Here is a 15,238-nt window from a genome sequence, read left to right as displayed (position 1 = left end):
TTCTTCAGAAGTATTATTGTATTAAGAAAGATTTATCAACCTCTGTTTTTTTATATATTATGATATATTTTTATGATTTTATGATACATATGATAATGATTCTCATNTTCTTCAGAAGTATTATTGTATTAAGAAAGATTTATCAACCTCTGTTTTTTTATATATTATATTTTTATGATTTTATGATACATATGATAATGATTCTCATATATATATATACACATGAGATTCTTTTATAAAAGATCTATAACTTAAAACTCACACTAAATTTTTCACACACATTCTCATCAATTTGTCTACATCCTCAACCAGTATAAATGACAAGTCATCTATGTATTTTCAGTCTGTATGATTTTTTTGGTTATATTTTTCCATGGATTCGCTAAACAAAATAGCTTTGTATAGTTTACAACTAAAAACTTAAGCTATGTGCTTTACCAGGAAAACTGAGGTCAAAGAAAATAAGAAAAATCTTTGTACCTCCTAGAAATTTCAGGAGAGACTCCCTCCCATTTTTGGCAGTTATCAAAGATAAAAAAGAACTAAAAACACTGTAATTTGCATACATTCCTGAATTAGCTGGAAAAGTTAATATCTTATAGTTTCAAGACTCAATCTTTTCATCTTTTTGAACTGAGACCAAAAATGGAATCCCTCAAATATATATACTTATTTGTAATGTTTATCTGCATTCAAACCATATTTTGCATTTAACTGGCAATGAAAAGCTAAAATCAAAGCCAGATTTAACATCAACTCTTAGATTACAGCATCTACTACTGATAATGATGCAAGAGGAAGAAAGAAATCAGTTTAATTTCAAAGCCAAAATTAGTTCACAATACTAATTGAAAGTTGGATATATGGGATCTAGTAGAGATTCATTAATACTTTAATATGGAACATTAACACTTTATTATGGAACAAGATAATTTCTTACATTACTTAGTTCAAATGTATAATGCAGAAACGGCTCAGTGCAGTACATCAATAATACTGCAAGAAGGATTGCTAAGACAAAATGGTTATGAGTCATAAAGAAATCTCCAACGACGACACAATAATCATCATTACAATTTTAGGTCACCAGGCTCCTGAAATAATTGTTTTGTTTTTTAGTGAGGCAATTGGGGTTAAGTGACTTGCCCAAGGTCACACAGCTAGTACGTGTTAAGTGTTTGGTCTGGGGCTGTATTTGAACTCAGGTCCTCCTGACTTCAGGGCCAGTGCTCTACCCACTGCACCACCTAGCTGCCCCTCCTGAAATAACTGTTAACAGAACTATTTTACCTATTAGAAAATTTAATTTGTAATAAAGCTAAAAAGACCAACTATTCTTAGAATAGATACTATGATTTCTAATTACCTTGCTTTACATGATCCAATTGCTTAAATTTTTATATCGGATGATTGTCGTAACTACAATTGAGAAGAGGAGGGAATGCCTTTTTTATCCATTTACACCAAAAGTTGGAAAAATTAAACTTTCTTGATACAGTAGCTATAGACTGTGAACACTGAATAGTCTATATCTAGAAAATTATCAGTCTACCATATAACATATTTATGACTCAACCCAGGGAATTCTAACATCAAACCTCAATTACTACTGATGCAATCCAATACCATTCAGCCTCAAGTCCCTCAAAAGAAAACTTAAGAAATCTGTTCATCATTGCCCACATAAACTACCTTCAAAACTATAATGAAGTTCTCGCCTTACTTATCCTTTCTGTCTATACACAGTCTAAACAAATTTCCTCCAAATAAAACTTAATCTAAACTCTCTTCAGGGTCTCCATAATTAAATTAAAAGACTCTGTTTATTGACAAAATACAGCCAACATCATCACGTGATACGGAATTGGCTCCTGAATTATGAAGGTGACTAATGACTTTTGTCATTAGTACCTACAAGCACTCAAAAAGAAACATTAATATGGGAGAGTAAGCTGGATAAGAGTTGGGTGTACCTGTTAAGCTTTTTTTAACCTGGTTAAGGAAAGTCCACCTACCTTAAAACTTAATAAATACAATTAGTAGAACAGCAAATATTCCACCTGTTTTTCCTAAACCTTTAATACATGCTGAAGTCAACATAAGGATAGGAACTGGACCCGTGACTTCATTTGTATGAAGAATTCCTGGATGAGAAAAACACCCATAATTCATAATTTTAGAGATGCCTAGAGTAGGGTGTCCTGAGTATAGGCAGAACTAGATTAAAATGCAATTAGGAAATATTTAAACAAAATTAAAATACATAGAACATAGATAATGTTAATGTGTGGTTTTCTAAGTCAATGAACAGCCCACAAAGTACTGTTTAGTGGTCTGATTTGAGTCTGACACCACTGGCCTAGAGCACTGAGATGCTACATGACATGCCTTAAGATCACATAGTCAATGTGTGTCAAGAGGTGAAATTCAGATCTTCCTAGCTCTCTACAGTGCCTCTCTTCAACATGCTTATTAAAATACTTTTTGGTCTGGTCCTATGATTTCATCTGTCTAGGGAATTTTCCCATTATTAGTTTTAGATAGGTGCTTATGACACTGGGAATTTACCCAGGACTACAGAGCTAGCATTAATTAGAAGGAACACTTGAATCCAGGTCTTCCTGACTACCTTGCATCCACAACAGTACATGGCTTTGCACCATACATAGTTGAAAGCAGAAGGTAAGAGTCTTTACTTCAATGTGAAATTTAAAGACCTGTTAAAAATACAAGTGTCTAGTTACAGTTCTTCGAACATTGATTCACAAATTTTTTCTACCTCAATCATATATGCAAGTGTTCAAGAGACTTTTATTCAAGGGCAGATAATCCACCTTTTTGACCAGTCAGACCCTTTACTTCTTCTTCATTGCAGTTGTTGACTGTGGCACTTATACAGGATACAAAGGAGAAGATGACAAAGCCAAATCAGTTCATTTTTTTCCCAACGGTTCTCAATTGCTTGATACTTGTTGGCAAAGACTGAAATTATTGCATAAAAAGAGATTGCAGAATTATTAATGGATTTTTAGCTGTACTATCCCAGCATCTAAAGGATAATTAAAAATTGGATATATCATTTCTCACTTCAGACAACTGGCAAACAGGATTCCCTACACTTAGTCATTTAAAAATCACTCATCTTAAGAACTGAATAAACTGTATTATATAGGTGCACTTACTAATTATATGTAACAAGATGTATTAGACACAATAAATTAAAAAAAAAAGTTTGAGGAGTTCATTCTGTAAAGTCCAGGGAATAATCAGTAGAAGTTATAAAACAGGAAAATTTTGTTTTTATTTAAGGAAAAACTTCCCCCAAATTAGAGCTATCCGAAAGTGGAATGGACTTCCTTGGAAGGATGTTGCTTACTAGAGGGTCATAAGATCAGACTGAGAACTGGAAAATACCTTGGAGGTCAGAATTCAATCGCCTCATTTCCAAGTTGAGGAAACTGAGGAACACAGAGGTTAACAATGACTGTCTCAGGAAGGATTTGAAACAAATTCAAACTACCAGTTGTCTGTCATTCTAAGAGAATTTTCATTCAGGTATGGGTTGAATTAGATGGCTTCTGAGGTCTCTTCTCTATTCTTTGATTCCATGAAAATTTATTATGGTTTAGAAAAAAGGACATCCCAGAACTGGGAAGGAGCAATAGTTAGAAGAATTGGGAAGGAGCAACAGTTAGAAAAGTGGCCCCAAAGCACTTTCACTAACACCACCCAATAAGCATTTCAGAGTTTTCTATTCACTTTACCAGAAGAATTTTTTTCTACAGAAATACAGCTCCAATTTTATAATCAAAATCAAAGGCAAAATAAGATTCATTTCACAAACACCTTACCTGTAACTTAGCTATTCTGAAAATCAGAGAATACCTCAACTTATCATATCTCTAACTAAACTTTTGTTTGGAATACTTACTGCAAAGAATAACATATGGCAAACTCTGTATTTTTAAAAGTAAAAATTTTACCAGGTGCAAACTCTTCCAGAGCAGAAGTATGTGTTTTGCAGACCCCAAATACACTAAGGAATTTTAAGAGACCCTTTGGTTAGGATTTATGGAAGATACCATCAAGAGTAACACAAGGGAAAAGAAAATAAATTAAATTAAAAAAAGAGTAACACAGGGGTATTGGATAGAGTACTGTGATCGGATCTCAGATTCACTGAGGTATTAAAGAGGTCTTCAGATTTCTTTTTCTTCCTCAGGTCTTCAGATTTTAAAGAACCAAAAAAGACAAACTGCATTAAGATAACCCCACACAAAAATAATTTAATTCTGCTATCAGAAGAAGGGATTCACAATATGTACTATCATGACTGAGCAATCAAGCATCATAAGACCTAATTTAGAGAACAAAATAAATGTAACAGAAAGGCTTCATCAGTCACTGATACATGGCTCAAGTAATCTGCCCTAAGTCAAAAGAAAAATAGTACAAATGTTTAACTAGAATACAGACATGAAAGTATAACTAATGTCACCTATTTTTTTAATTTCAGAAAGAATTTTATACATCAGCATTTAAGTTTATAAACCCCAATCCAATTTATTCCTAAAATGTTTTTATTTCACAGAACTAAAGAACTTTAGTTTGGACTAGTCTCTCAAAGGTGCCTTCCTGCTTCATTCATTTCCTATTTATGTTTTTTGACATTTGCCTACATAGTATGATTTTAAGGGGGAAAAATGATACAGTAGAATTTTGTTGGCCATCAGTATGTGTCTAGGTCTACACAAAGGCATTTATAGTGCACTTGTGTAAAGAATATAGCACTAAAACTTATAGGAAAAAAAAAACAAAAGAAATATAAAACAAAAAATGTTTACCTGAGGGAGCTTTAAATTGCCTTGAGTAAAGTATTCACAGGAAAAGGATATCACAAATATAAATTAACAGATAGAAACTTAATATAGCAGCTAAGCAGTATTAAACAGTCAACCAGAAAAAGAAAAAAAAAGCACCTTTAAATGCCATAAATTAGGGGAAAACAGAAGTGGACTTTTCTAAGTCAAATATATCATCAAATTCTTTAAGTCTTAACATTTTCACCTTTGGGTGTTTTAATCAGACAGATGGAAAGGACCTCAGAAACAATGTAGTCCAGTCCACAATAAGAATCCCCTCTACAACATGTATGACAAGTGATCATTACCCAAACACCTGGGGGTGGGGGGAATCCCCCCCCCCAAGCAATATTACTTGGAGGATAAGGAATTGGACTTGGAATCAGAAAGACCTTGGTTCAAATCTTGCCACGGTGTGACCCTGGTGAAGTCAATGAACTATGCCTCAATTTACTCATCTGTAAATTAAGGTGGTTGGATTTGATGGCCTCTATGTTCCTATAACCTAAGTTGCCATTCCATTTTTTTTTTTAAATAAACGAATTCTAGTCAGAGTAATGCCATGTATTTCTCCCTTTCTCTTCTTCCTTCATTCTTGATTTGGGGGAAAAAAAATCATTCCACCTAGAGACAGGAACAATTAGAAGCAAAACTTGTAAAGTTAAAAACGAACTTCATAGAAAGTGAACGAAGACACGTAGTGCCAACTATGGAAAGTTTCCTGAAATTTCAAGCCAGTATAGTAAAGTATAGGCAAAAAAGAAAGACTCCTTTCCTCATACACATGTGACATTTCATTAACTACCACAGCAGTAATCCCAATGTTGATCTGGAAAGAACAGATTATCACCCTCCAGATATTGTGACTGAGATTAAGGGAGGGTGGGAGGTTAGAGCATTAATTGTTAACATTTGGAAAATGTCACCTAAGCTGTTCGGTAGGGACAAAAAAAAGCTCATCACGAGCTCTAGAGTAGTTAGAAAAGTTCACAACATATCAATTATAACAATGGCTTGCAGTTTATACATCTTTCATCTAATATAAGCTTTTCTGGGCAAAAGTCGATAAAATTATTTTCCTCTGTATTATGAAAAAAAGGATTTAATCAGTGAATTTATCTACAAGTCTGTAACTTGCCCTTATTTATAAAATCAATCAATAAACATTTATTACGTGCTTACTTTGCATCAGGCACTAGGCCTCTGAATACACGAGCTACATCTCGTTTACAGAGACATTACGCAGCGTAGTAGGAATTTTTCGCCTGGGTTCACCAACTTTTTTTTTTTAAATACGATTATATTTAAATCTAAATGGTTTACCCATGTACTTCAGAAGGAAATAATATCCTTTATACTTATGTACTGTACTTGCTATTGAAGCAGTATTATGAGAAAGGGGCTGTCCTCAAGCTGCCCAGGGTGTCACACAAAAAAACCAAAAAAAAACCCAAAACCCTGATATAAGAGGAAAAGGGGGAGGGAAATGGGGAGAGGGAGATAGAGTGTGTGTTACTGTGTGAGTGTGAGAGAGTGTGTGTGTACGTACACACGAGCCTCCCAATTTCCCCGGGCTCTCGCCGGAGAAGAGATAAAAAAGACCTTTTTCACTCCCAGCGCGGCCGCCGGAATCACGACTTGGCTTTCCTCGGCCCCAAGCCCTCACACACGCACGTCCCTCCGTTTCTCCGTTTCTCCCGCTCCTCGGCGCCCCCCTCCCCCGGCCTCGTTTCCCCTCGTAAGTAAAACTTGGGAGCGGCCCGCAGCCCCGCTCGTAGCGCGCTCCCCCGAGCCGCGGGGGAGGGGTCGGGGGCGGGCGCCTTCACGTGCCGCCGCACGGCAGCCCCGGCTTCTTCGCGCTCGGCCCGGCTTCACCTCGCCCAGATGGAGACTCCGGGCTCGGGCTCCCCCTGACCCGCCCCCCCCTGCCCAGGCCCGGAGCTGCTCGTGCTTCCCAGCGTCCCCCAGGAGCGGGGCAGCCCATTGCGCTGCGCTTCCCCCCCCCAGCCCCGGGGCTTGGAGCGCGAGGCCCCGACGGGGGCCCCAGCGGAGGCTGGAACGGCTTGCCCTCCCCACCCCCCAGCCCCGGGGCCGCCTCAGCGCGAGCCGGCCTGGATGTCGGAGCGCGCGCTACCTCACGCCGGTCCCGCCCGGCGCTCGGGCCCCGCGCCCCGCGCGCCTCGCTCACCGCGTTCTTCTTCTGCACCATCTTATCCATCTTCTTGGCGATGCGAATGATTTCGTCCTCCATGGCTCCGGCGGGTTTTGCAACCCCACCCCCCCCACACCCCGTGGGGACGGGACGCGGGAGAAGCGGGGGCAAAAGGGCGATGTCAAAAGAGCGGGCGCGGGAGAGACGAGTAGGAGTCCCAGAACAAGTGACAAAAAGAAGAGCCACACAACGAGAACCAAGGCCCAGGCCCCTTCAGCAACAAATAAAGACCGGGCGTCGGCGACTGCTCCTCCCAGGCGCAGACAGCCTCAATCAACTCATTGGCGGCGCCGGGCAGGCAGCACGAATCAACCCCCGATAACCGAAGAGAAGGCGGGTCTAAGGCGCGATCAAAAGGCGGAAGTGGTTCCAGCTCGGCCTGGCTGGGTGCAGGGGGCTGACGGCCTTGGGAATAACCCGCCTAAAAGGCCAACCAGAAAGCCCGGACTTTGCCGGCGAAGTCTTTAGACAAAGTGACCGGGTGGGGTGGGAGGCTTGGAAAAAAAGGGAGGGAGCGTGAAAGCCTAGTCCGCTCCGAGCCTCACCGGCGCCACCCTCGTTCAGGACTTCAATTCCCGCCTGAACTTAAAGAATCGCTCTCCTCCGAGTCCCCTCGTCGCGCCCTCTTCGCTGCTTTTGATGCCCACAGCCCCGTGCTTCTGAACAAAGTTAATAATCTTTCCCTCCAAAACTGATTCTCCAGACTTTCTCTAGATTCCCTCAAGGCTAGCAGAGGCAGCCCTCCACAATCTGGCGCCCCCGCCCACTTTTCCAGCGCTTTTTCCATGTTTCTTCCCATGTTACTCATTCTGTGTCCCAGCCGAACAAGTCTACTACCTGTTCCCCAATGGCGATCTCCTTCGCCCACTTTGGGATGCGAAGTTGCATCCAAAACGTTTTGTGAAAGTTGCGCTGCCCCCGCCCCACCCCCGTGGTGGTAATGCACGCCCCCTCCTCGCCAGTCTTGGAATTCATAGCTTCCCTTCAACCAACCAACAAGTACCTATCTAGGAATATAAAGACAAATATCAATATGCATTTTTAAATACTTACAAAGTAAACAAGAGGAAATATGCCGGGGGAGGAAGGCACAAGCAAGCTGGAAGCATCAGAAAAGGCCTTATTTAGAACTTGGTACCCGAGCCGAGCCTTAGAAAAGACGATTAGAGGGCGAGATCCCAGATAGGAAGACAGCCTATTCAAAGGCACTGAGAAGAGGGAGTGTCTCCAATGTGAGCAAGAGCAAGGTCTATTTGGGTGGACCATAGATACCTTGGACTTTTTGTCCTGATCTGTGTGAGAAGAGGAGTTATGTATAAGATTGGAAATGTAAACCGGAGCCAAGTTGTAAACAGCTTCAAATGCAAAATAATAATAATAATAATTTTTGATCCTAAAGGAAATAGGGAACCACTGGAGTTTATTGAGTAGAGAAGGGATATTGTCAGATCTGAGCTTTAGGAAAACCTCTTTGGCAGCTGTGTTAAGATGTATTGGAGTCAAGAGAGACCAGATACAGGGAGACCAATTAGGAGGTTATTGCAATAGTACTTTACAGAAGTGATTAAGGACTGCAGTAGAGTAGCAGCTCTTCCTTTCCCTCCACCCCTTATCCCCCAGTAGAGAGGAAAGAGATTTGAAACATCTTGTGGATATCTTGTGGGAGTAGAAGAAGCGTAGGCAATTAATTGGATATCTGGGATGAAGATGACACCATTTCTAATCTGAAAGGATGACAAAAATAAGTTTGGAAGAAGGATGAGTTTTGGGGAAAAGACAATTCTACTTTGGACTTGTTGAATTGGAGATGCCTACAGTTGAGTTTGAAATGTCTTGCTGGCAGATAGTGATAAAGAATTGGAATTCAAAAGAGACTAAGGATGGATCAACAGAGATAAAGCCATAGGAGAGGATGAGGTCACCAAGAGTGTAGAGAAGGGGAACCAGACTCCCACAGACAGCCAGTGTAAGATGACCATTTGGCTCAGGTGTTCTAAAAAAAAAAAAAGTCTTATTCCTTTACTTAATGCTCTTTCAAAAAAAAAAAGTCTTATTCCTTTACTTAATGCTCTTTCAAAAATATTTTTAGTCATGTGTACATAGTATCACAACAGAATGTAAGGTCAAGGGCAGAGTTTTCTGGCTTGTTTGGGTTCTTTGTCTTTGTACCCTCATTACCTTGCCATATTGTCCACACCTGTGATTTCATGGTGTATGTAATACTTTTGTGAGAAAACTTCCTTTACCAATGCAGAACAACTCATCTGAAATTTTAAAAAAAAATCTTGAGATTCTTTTAACCTGAGATCACTGAGAAGTCACTTGTCCAGAATTGTGCAGCCATTATCTGGCTGAGGCAGAACCTAAACTTAGGTCTCACCCACTCTGAAACCATCCACCTATACCATACTGCACACCACACCAGCTTCCTCTGCCTTTTAAATAGGTTTTTAAACCTTAGTTGAATTTCACCCATTTTCACATCTGATACCACCTTTTACCTTTCTTCTCTATTCAAAATTTTTACTCTTCATTGTCTCTCCAGTGATATTCAATAAATGGGGAGAGGACTGTTTGGGGAAAATGATTCCATATGATAGATTGTGAATCTCTAAAACCTCTAAGACAGATATGCAACAAGAAGCATAATTTTATTCTCTCCTTTGCATTCTTCCTACCTTAAAAGCCACAGAAACTCTGAGGAAGAGTTCTGAAAAGCAGTGAAGGTATTAAAAGTGTGTGTGTGTGTGTGTGTGTATACATACATGTTTACTTTTTACTTTGAGCCTACAGAACCAATTTATACTTCTTCAACTACTCTTATCAATATTCCTAACATTCATGAAAGCCTTGGAGGAAATTATGGGGAAAAGAAAAAAAAATTTTTTTTAAATGCTGGAAAAAGGAAACAAAAATGGAAAAAGGTATATAAGAAAATACAAAACTGTATGTTTTCAGACCAAAAATTGTTAGAATCTTATCTGCAATGTTATAATTAAAGTTAATAAGAAAACATGATTTATTTTGCAGACAACTTTGTTAAAACATGTAAGTGAACAAAGTATACATGTTAAAAAGAATTAAAATATATTAGAATTTTTCATTGTGGACTTTAAAAAAGGCATACAATATTTTTGTAGACAGAAGCCATGATTTAGCAAATAGAAAAAAAATGATCCAACAAAACATATATAGGAATAAGGAATCGATCTATGATTTGATTGCTGTAAGAAGCTCCTCTGCTGCAGAATATCCATTACCAATTCAGATATTCAACTTACATTATTAGAAAGTCACTTGCACTGAGTGGCCAATAAGCCAGTTAAGTATCAGAGGTAGAAACTGAATGCAAATCTTCTTTCCAAGGCCAGCCCTATCTCCTACACCATGCATTGTTTTCAATTTCCCCATCACTAACGAAGTATGAGAAAAAAGTAGAAAACAAAAATATAGATCCTTGTAAAATTCTAGATTGAGTTATTAAACATTTGGCTTGTGAATACTAGCAAATATGTAGGGCTTATTAGAAACCAGCATAAAAATAAATGATAGATGAAAAAAAAATTTTTTAAATAACATCACTAGATACAAGAATAAGATGCTATATAAATAGATAGATAGATGAGAATTTGATGTTTTTTCTTAAATCCTTATGGACGGGATGATAAAATGTGGGTTAGATGAAATGGGTAGAATTCACAGAAAACTAAACATTTATATAGAGAGTGTTTTGTCAGTAGATCAATGACAAATCCCAAGTGAGATCTTTAGTGGCTCTTTACCTAATTCTGTTCTGGTACAAAATTTTTAGCAATCACTTGGATGAAGATATAGAAGGCATGGTTATCAAATCTCCTGATGACACAAATTTGAGAGGATAGCTAATACAATAAAAAGCAGAAAATAAGATTCAAAATTCTAGTATACTGTAGTGATAGGCCCAAACTAACAAGAAAACAATAATAATAACTGTTAAAGCCTTATGTTTTAGTTCACAAAACCAATTCTACAACAAACTTGGTAGCATGGAATTTTTATCTGATCACAAGTTCTATATGGGGTTAGCAGTGTGATAGATATAGGATCTGTGATTTCAATGGGAGAGCAAACTCCCAGGGGAAGTAAACTTCCTCTACAATGAAGATTTTGGCACTCTTCTATGCCACTCTGTAAGACCATAATCATAGAGAGGAGCCTATAGCACTGAGAAATTAAATGACTTACCCCAGGTTATACAACCTATACATGCCAGAAGTGAAATTTGAACCTGTATCTTCCTCATTCCAGGCCAATTCTATCCACTGCACTACAATGCCTCTCAATAAAAGTATTATGACATGCAAATAACACTAAATAATGGTACCATTGTACCATGTGCTGATCAGATAAATCTGGAGTACTGGGTTCAACTTTGTATATGACATTTCAAGAGGGCCATTAAACTAGAATGCTGCTGCAGAACAGTAGTATAGCTAATGAGGGGTTTTGGTAACTATAACCATATCACTTACATGATATGAAAATGTGAAGGAACAGGGACAGCTAGGTGGCACAGTGGATACAGCACCAGCCCTGAAGTCAAGAGGACCTGAGTTCAAATCCGGCCTCAGACCAAACACTTGACACATACTAGCTGTGTGACCTTGGGCAAGTCACTTAACCCCAACTGCCTCACTAAAAAAAAAAAAATGTGAAGGAACAAAGTATGTTAAACCCACAAGAGAAAAAATTAAGGGAGAATGATATTTAAATATTTTAATGGTTAGCATTTGGAAAATGCTGTGGTTGCTCCAGAGGACATAGTAATGATGAGTAAATGAGTACAAGGAGGCAGATTACAAATACAAAAAAAAAAAACAAAAACAAAAAACTATCAATCAGAACTATCCAACAATGGAACAAATAGTAAAATAGTAGGGTTTCCATTACTGTAGATACTCAAGTAGAGGTGAAATAAGTATCATGATTTTTCTGGAAGCAGTCCCTGTAGTAGGTACTAACTGATCAATTATAAATTATTTGGCTAAAAGATCATAGAGGTCCCTTCCAAATATAAGATTAAATAATAGGATCAAACTAAAGACTGAAAATAAAAGGTGTTTGTGGATAACCTATGTTAATGATTTAACTATAAAAGTGAAAGACTATAAAGGAATAAACAAGGACTAAAAAACTCCTAATACTTAATAAAAAGTCCCAGGGAATGCAAACAAAATTAAACTATTTTGCTGTTGCTGCTAAAAGAAAAAGGGGAAACAAAACAACAAACAAAAGACTATGGGTAAGAGATATGATAATCTGATACCTCAGTCCATTCTCATCCATTGCCTAAAACGGGGGAAAAACCAAATACAATAATAATTAATAATAATTCCTCATGATTGTTAGGTTATTTTTCCCTCTCTGTTTGTCAGAGATACATCAAAATGTGGACACAAATGTTAAAAGGCAGTGAAAGGAAAATACGTTTAAGATCATTCACAAAATGTCATCTTTAAACTTTATTTCACATTGATAGAAACTGTGAAAAAGATGTACATCTTCTCATCTACAGCAAAACATTTCAACGGAATATAAGAGATTTCTTACCATAAATAAAGTAATAACATCTCATTGATTTTCATATCAACTAAAACATTTTATGTTCTTCAAAATAAAGAAAAGTGATTCAGTAAATGATTGTTTTAAATTTTTAAGCCCAGACCTTAAACTTATGGTTTCATTATTAACATTCCATACAGTACATTGCTAAATTATATCCATTATGTGTCAATTAGCACCTGTTTAATAAAGATGCATTGGTAACATAGCAATACAATAGAACAATTACTAACAGTTCTAAAACCCCAAGCATACTTTTCTGCTATGTCTTAAAGTATCCTAACAACAGAATGCTTAGTTATTGGGTTCTGACTAGTTATACAACCCTACTGGTTCATTAACAAATTTGCCTCTCAGTAATTTTCCTAGTGATCAGAGACTTTTGTCTGTATAAAAATCTTTTTTTTTTATGTTTGCACAAAAATTAATTCTAAAAAGGCATTTCAAAAAGTCAGAATCTCACATTGCTCAATTGACACCCCCCCCCAAAAAAGCAAATTCTGGTGATGGCTAATGAATTTTCCACAGTGCTTGGTTTAGAATATATCTATAAAACAAGTAACCTCAAATTCAAATACATTGATCTACTGAAACTCAAGCATTCCTATGTCCATGACAGGAAAATAATTTAAATTAAACATCTACTCATGTTCATAACAAATATGAGTTATCATTAACTTGAAGGTCATCAAGGAATTTTGAGAATTGAAACTTGATGATTATATGTTCCATGACATGGAGGTATGAATAACAGGTCCTCAGTAATTTTTCTCTATTGAGTTTTCTTAAAGGTACACTCCTCAGATATGTAGGAAACTTGCTCTAAAAAGGCAAACCATTACTTTCACAAAGGAAAATAAATTATTTCCACTCTATTATAGTCTCAAATAAACAGAGTAAAGGAAATCCTTTAGGACCAAAATTCAGGAAGTATTTAAACACTTGATGTAGAATAACAACAAATATTTTTCCAGTTGATTACAGCAAAATAAAATCCTGAAATTACTCTCATTAACCAACCTGTAAATTTCGTTGAACTAAATGGATCTTAGCTTGCATTAATATACAATTTAAGAAGCAAGCAATTTTTAAAGTTAAAAGTGATGTCTACTTTCTTCCTATCGAATAAATGTATTTTATATATCATATGTCTGAATCAGGGTATCAATTCATAGCAACATATTAACACCAGATAGCCATGGTATGAAGAAAATATTTGGTCTGCTAGAAGGGATAATACAGGAATAATGAGTTTCATGATCAGAGAGGAAACATGAGACAGAAACAATTTTTTAACAAAGGTAACAGAGCCTGGTCCCTAAATATAAGGGCCATTAAGATGGAAGAACACAATATTACTTACACAATGACAATTAAAAACATTATCCCATATTTTCAGGGATAATGTAAAACCACCTCATTCCTATTATGGGTTACACACACATATATATGAATACATATATAAAAATACAGAAGATGCATGGTGACTAAGCATTTTTGGAGTAAATCCTTATACCAAGTCACAGCACGCATAAAGTGATTATAACTGCTCATTCATACCTGAACAAATTTTCATTAAGCATACTACACTTTTTTTTAATGATTTAATCAAAGTCAGACTGTAGTATTTTATCTTAGTATGCTGAATTATATTTGGAGAAAACCCAGCTGCCTCATTTATTATAACACTTGTATATTTTATAACATATATCATAAAATATATGTATAGAAACTTGAAAGACCATAATTTTCCCAAGAAGAGACATTATTTCATCTGTATCACTGGCATGTATCTGCAAATTGGTAGTAACACTGCGATAGAGAAGTAAAGTTTCAGGACCGGGCATGTGAAAAAGTTTATTCTCGACTACAATGATGCTGGTGTACTTCTATAGAAGGCTTCTTACATCTTGTCAGTCAACTGGAGGTAGGAGTTTATCAACGAAGTGCTTGACATCTAACATTTCCTGTTGAGAATAAAATGGTTTATTAAGCACGCAAGTGTGTAAATTTCAGAAAAAAATTCCAACCTTAACAAGTATATACAAAGTATCACCAGGAGCCTTGAAAAAAAAAATCATACTATCTAAGTGGTTACAATAAATCTTTAGTTTTCTTAGCCCCATACTACAGAAATGAAGGTTCTCCATAAACTATATTTAAATTCTTTCATTTCCATCTATTTGGACATCATTTTGTATTTTTCTACCATACCTAAAGCCCCCTCCTACTTAGTAAGAATTGCCAATACTTATGCTATCATACTCAATGGGCAACTGAATAAGATATTAGAAAAGGATGTATGTTTTTCATAATATACAGAAGAATACACTAATGAAAAATAAAGCCATGGTAACTTTCGATTTAACAAAAATTCATTGAAAGCCTTCCCAAAGGGGCAGCTAGGTGGCGCACTAGACAGAGCAGCAGCCCTGGAGACACATAACACTTACTAGCTGTGTGACTCTGGGCAAGTCCCTTAACCCCAATTGCCTCACAAAAAAAAAAAAAGAAAAAAAGAAAGCCTCCCCAAGTCTATAAAAGTCAATTGCAAATAAGTGCC

The 15,238-nt window shown here is 37.0% G+C and overlaps 2 protein-coding genes across 3 annotated transcripts in view; both read right to left on the bottom strand.

The window, feature by feature from the left end:
* The window catches only part of LOC114031917 (transcription elongation factor A protein 1), a 37,726-nt gene extending 29,371 nt beyond the window's left edge, over positions 1-8,355 (bottom strand). The window contains exon 1 of one of the 2 annotated variants that reach the window (XM_027847125.1): positions 8,128-8,355. In XM_027847125.1, coding sequence (XP_027702926.1) covers positions 8,128-8,340 — 213 coding nt within the window. In that variant the 5' untranslated portion in view covers positions 8,341-8,355. Of the gene's footprint in view, positions 1-7,050; positions 7,340-8,127 lie in introns of those variants that run through there. The other variant, XM_027847126.1, reaches the window with a different exon arrangement.
* A 4,707-nt stretch (positions 8,356-13,062) lies between these two features.
* LOC114031929 (acyl-protein thioesterase 1) overlaps positions 13,063-15,238 on the bottom strand; it is a 42,319-nt gene continuing 40,143 nt past the window's right edge. The window contains exon 9 of the mRNA XM_027847144.1: positions 13,063-14,642. Within this exon, the coding sequence (XP_027702945.1) occupies positions 14,589-14,642 (54 nt within the window). The 3' untranslated portion in view covers positions 13,063-14,588. The remainder of the gene's footprint in view (positions 14,643-15,238) is intronic.

Source organism: Vombatus ursinus, unplaced genomic scaffold, assembly GCF_900497805.2.
Source record: "Vombatus ursinus unplaced genomic scaffold, bare-nosed wombat genome assembly UNPS02015255.1, whole genome shotgun sequence".
Lineage (NCBI taxonomy): Eukaryota > Metazoa > Chordata > Mammalia > Diprotodontia > Vombatidae > Vombatus > Vombatus ursinus.
Note: the sequence above shows the minus strand (reverse complement) of the source record. Positions and strands in the feature narration are given on the sequence as shown.